This window comes from Rhipicephalus sanguineus, chromosome 7, assembly GCF_013339695.2.
Source record: "Rhipicephalus sanguineus isolate Rsan-2018 chromosome 7, BIME_Rsan_1.4, whole genome shotgun sequence".
NCBI lineage: Eukaryota > Metazoa > Arthropoda > Arachnida > Ixodida > Ixodidae > Rhipicephalus > Rhipicephalus sanguineus.
Genome location: NC_051182.1, coordinates 26,440,624 through 26,444,296, shown reverse-complemented (window position 1 = coordinate 26,444,296; position 3,673 = coordinate 26,440,624). Strand labels below are relative to the sequence as shown.

The window sequence follows — 3,673 nt, the reverse complement described above, 5'->3', positions numbered from 1 at the left end:
TTTTTCTCTGTGTACTTGTGTACGGAAATGAAGTAATAATAATAATAACAATAATAATAATAATAATAATAATAATAATAATAATAATAATAATAATAATAATAATAATAATAATAATAATAGTAATAATAATAATAATAATAATAATAATAATAATAATAATAATAACAATAATAATAATTGTCATATATCGGCGAAAGTAAGTAATGAAAATAGGTGCTTTTCTACATTAGTCATCGCCACCAGCAAGTGTCCCCCCCCCCCCTTGCAAAAAAATTGCAGGCTACCGGCCTGATTCCACTTTATGATGCATTCGCATTTAGAGGTGTTGTTAGAGCATCGGGTTTAGGTACTAAAGTGCAGGTTTCAAATGGAGCCTTTGCGTCAGTGCTAACATTTTATTTATTTATCATTTATCCGAGCCATATGTGTTCCTCTCCTGTGTTCGCGCGCTTATTGGTTTCTGTGGAGCTTAGTGGAGTGATTTCAGACCGAAAGTTCAGCTACCAGCAATCTATTCAGCTGTACCAAAATACTCTAGAACCGAACCCAGGCATTCAGCGCGGCAGTCGAGCATGTTCTGCCACAGAGCCACGCCAGTGCTTGAAACTGCTTCGGAAAAAGTCGCTATAAATGCGTCCTGTCGGGACAACGTGAATCGTGGTTGCAGTGTTGCTTATGGAATCCATAACAATGTAATAAACATAACACATATGCTTCTATGACTGAACAAGCTATAGTCAAGCGTTGCTCGCCCCGGAGAAATAAGCCGACGAAGGCTGCTAATACATGATATGCGCGTCACAGCAGCCGTCGCCTTGTGTTCTACAAGAGAATCGACAACTGGGCTATTTGGTTGAAATGCATGGTTTAACAGGTTTAAGCGCAAACAGATGAAGACGAAAAAAAGAAACAGGACAAGCGTTTATTCGCAACAAAAAGATTTATTCAACAAGGAAAGCATATAAATAAAACAAACAAGTGACCGACGCATGCGTGTCAAGGCAAAAGTTCTGGCAGGCAAAACATGGAGATTGTTTGTGCTCTAATGTGAGTGTTGACGTTACGTCGGGCCATGAGCTACCGTTTCGGCCCCATTGCAATAGACTTACTTGGTAAGCCCACGATATGCGCACAACTTCTCAAAGTGCATGAAGACGTCGATTCATTTCGGAATACCTGGCTCATAGCTAAAGACAAAATGTTGCATAGGCTGCTACCAGATTACTGCTTCGCGTGACATCGACTCCCACAATGCGCGGGATCTGCCGGCTTTTTTTTTTTTTTCAGGATAGTAATGTGCCCCATAATAATGTCTGATCGGGATATCGATAAATGACAGCTTAGCCTTCTAAACTGTATGTTAAACATTTGCTGCTAGAAGTTTTCGAATACTGATTAACTGTGACCGTAGATGAGCGAGCCATTTAAGTTTTCCAGTAAAACTGGTGTTAGCATCAACGTTACTAGATACCTTTTTCAGTTTGCAAACTCCACCGGAATGCGGCGGCGAAACGCGGCCCCTTTCGTTTCCCGCTCCCTAGATGGCGCTTCCGACGCCTTTGGACCGGTCGCCGCATCGTAACAGAGCCTGCGCACAGTGTTAAACGGTATTTACGCAGTTAATATTTTGTAAGGGGAGTTATTTTCCTAGATAGTGAGCGAAGGTAGTTACAAGAGCTCAAATAAAGCAGCAATTGAGCCGGTGCCACACGGCAGAGACGCGAGTGCGGTGCCTGAATCTTGCGGGACTTCTGTTCATTCAGCTCTATTGCGTTCCTGTTCTTTAAAATTCTATTATATATGTTAAAAAATTGTTGACAGTGGGCCATAGCATTAAGGCTAAATGCTAGAGGGCTATGCACTTCGATTCAGGTGCAGGTTAGGGCAACCCCAGTTGAACGAAATTTCCGAAGCCTTTCACTACGACGTGCCTCACAATCATATCGTGGTTTTGGCCCGTAGAACCTTAGATATTCTGATACGATGAGCCACACAACGCAGCGATCTGATGCCGCCGGTGATGAAGTGTAAAGCCCAGAACCACTCGTTCTTTCCAGATCACTCATTCCTACGATTTGAATATTTTTTCCAAAGATAGATACCGAACTACTTGAATAAAAGCTTGCCTTTTTTAAGGCTATAAAATGCGAAAGATATCGAGAACAGAAAAAGTGAAATTAAACACAATTTATTGAACGCTGTGACAAACTGAAAGCCACTTTTTTTTTTCAAGGGCAAGAGCCAGAGTTACAGGAGACGTGCTTTTTTGTTCGCTACAGCCACCTTTTCCTTGCTTTCTAACTTGTGGTTGAAATCCCTGGAGAAGAAATGCATTCTCGTCACAATGACAAAGTTCAATATTTGGCAAGTGAATGTTGTTACATGCTCTGAACAGCCCAAACGAGCAATGCTGCACTTTTCAAGCTCTTCCAGCACTTTCCAGAAGATGGTTTCACAAGCACCAGCCTCATCTAATGTTGAAGAAACAACATCATTCACAACTCTCATTACACTTAACATTTTAGCTGTTGGATGCTTCATGCAGCCTTCCTTGAAACTTCTATAAGTCGTCAGATATGCATCAGAGCCAACTACGGGCTCTGCACTGCTTATATCTTCTAAGCACAGAAGGCATGCTGTATGCTTTTGAAATTTGTACACTACATATCCACTCATGTAGTACACAATAGCGTCGTCCACTTCTCCTTTGAAGTAAGAGTGGTCGTCAATCTGCTCTCCAGACTCTCCGGATGTTTCACATACAATTCTTAGCAGTTTTTTCTCTATAAATTCCCGCAAGCAAGCATGTTTGGTGCGCTGAACTTCTCTTGTTGTCCGCAATGTGTCCTGTACGCTGGCAAGCACATTCCCTGGTACACCTTGCACACTGCCGCGCATTGCGGTCTTTATAGGTGTGTACAAACTGAGAAGGCGGAAGATCTGAGTAAAGTTGACCACGGTAGGGTGAGATTCATCTCCTCCGAATGACCGAACAAGTCCGAAGTGGCGCTGGAAAACAGGAAGTTTGTTAAACTACAACCAACTTCATTACTTATAGCACAACACTCAAAGCACCAGCAATCACATGCTCACCTCCAAGGGATCCTGGTTCAATTTTGCTGTCAAAACATAGTGTGCGCCCTCATCCAGCAAGAACTCGATGACTTCAAGCGTTGACATCAAGGTAACACGCAGAGATTGAGTGGTTTGTTGCGATGCAAAGAGCTTGAGACCTTGCTCCACGGAGTTCTTTTCTGTGGAATTCAGCATTTCCAAGAAGTCCTTGATGACCTGAATGAATGAGGTAAAATATCCGCACACTATAAGCATCAACACGTATGAAGATGAACCAGAACTTGCCTGTATTTCCTTTGAGTGGCGTTTGATGCCTCTTTCGGGTAGCTTTATGTTCAAAGCATCGAACAGGTCATGCGATGCCAGGATTTGCGATGCCATGTTTCCCCATTTTTAACGGCCACAGATGATGACAAGACGTGCGGGTAATTATAAGCAGGGCAACCTTCACAAATGTTCAGCCTTTCAATGCGTGAAAGTAGGCACTTTAAATCATCGCACGATTTCAATTCAATTCCCGCACCAGTACTATACACAGCTGGTGTAACAAGTTGCCCCTTGGCACTCACAGACAAGGTCAGGCGTTTCGACACTA

The 3,673-nt window shown here is 42.5% G+C and overlaps 1 protein-coding gene across 1 annotated transcript; it reads right to left on the bottom strand.

Annotated features, from left to right (window-relative positions):
- Positions 1-1,881: 1,881 nt before the first annotated feature.
- Positions 1,882-3,385, bottom strand: LOC119400641 (uncharacterized). The gene is made up of 2 exons (XM_037667674.2): positions 3,097-3,385; positions 1,882-3,012 (listed from the first exon to the last, which is right to left on the bottom strand). Exons 1-2 carry the CDS (start codon positions 3,331-3,333, stop codon positions 2,251-2,253), a joined length of 999 nt encoding a protein of 332 aa, XP_037523602.1. The 5' UTR covers positions 3,334-3,385; the 3' UTR covers positions 1,882-2,250.
- Positions 3,386-3,673: the final 288 nt, after the last annotated feature.

Excerpts from the sequence above, each read along its gene's own strand:
- LOC119400641 (XM_037667674.2), bottom strand. The coding sequence starts at position 3,333 with ATGCTTATAGTGTGCGGATATTTTACCTCATTCATTCAGGTCATCAAG. Across the intron at positions 3,013-3,096 it reads TGAACCAGGATCCCTTGGAG|CGCCACTTCGGACTTGTTCG; the intron begins GTGAGCATGTGA and ends CCTGTTTTCCAG.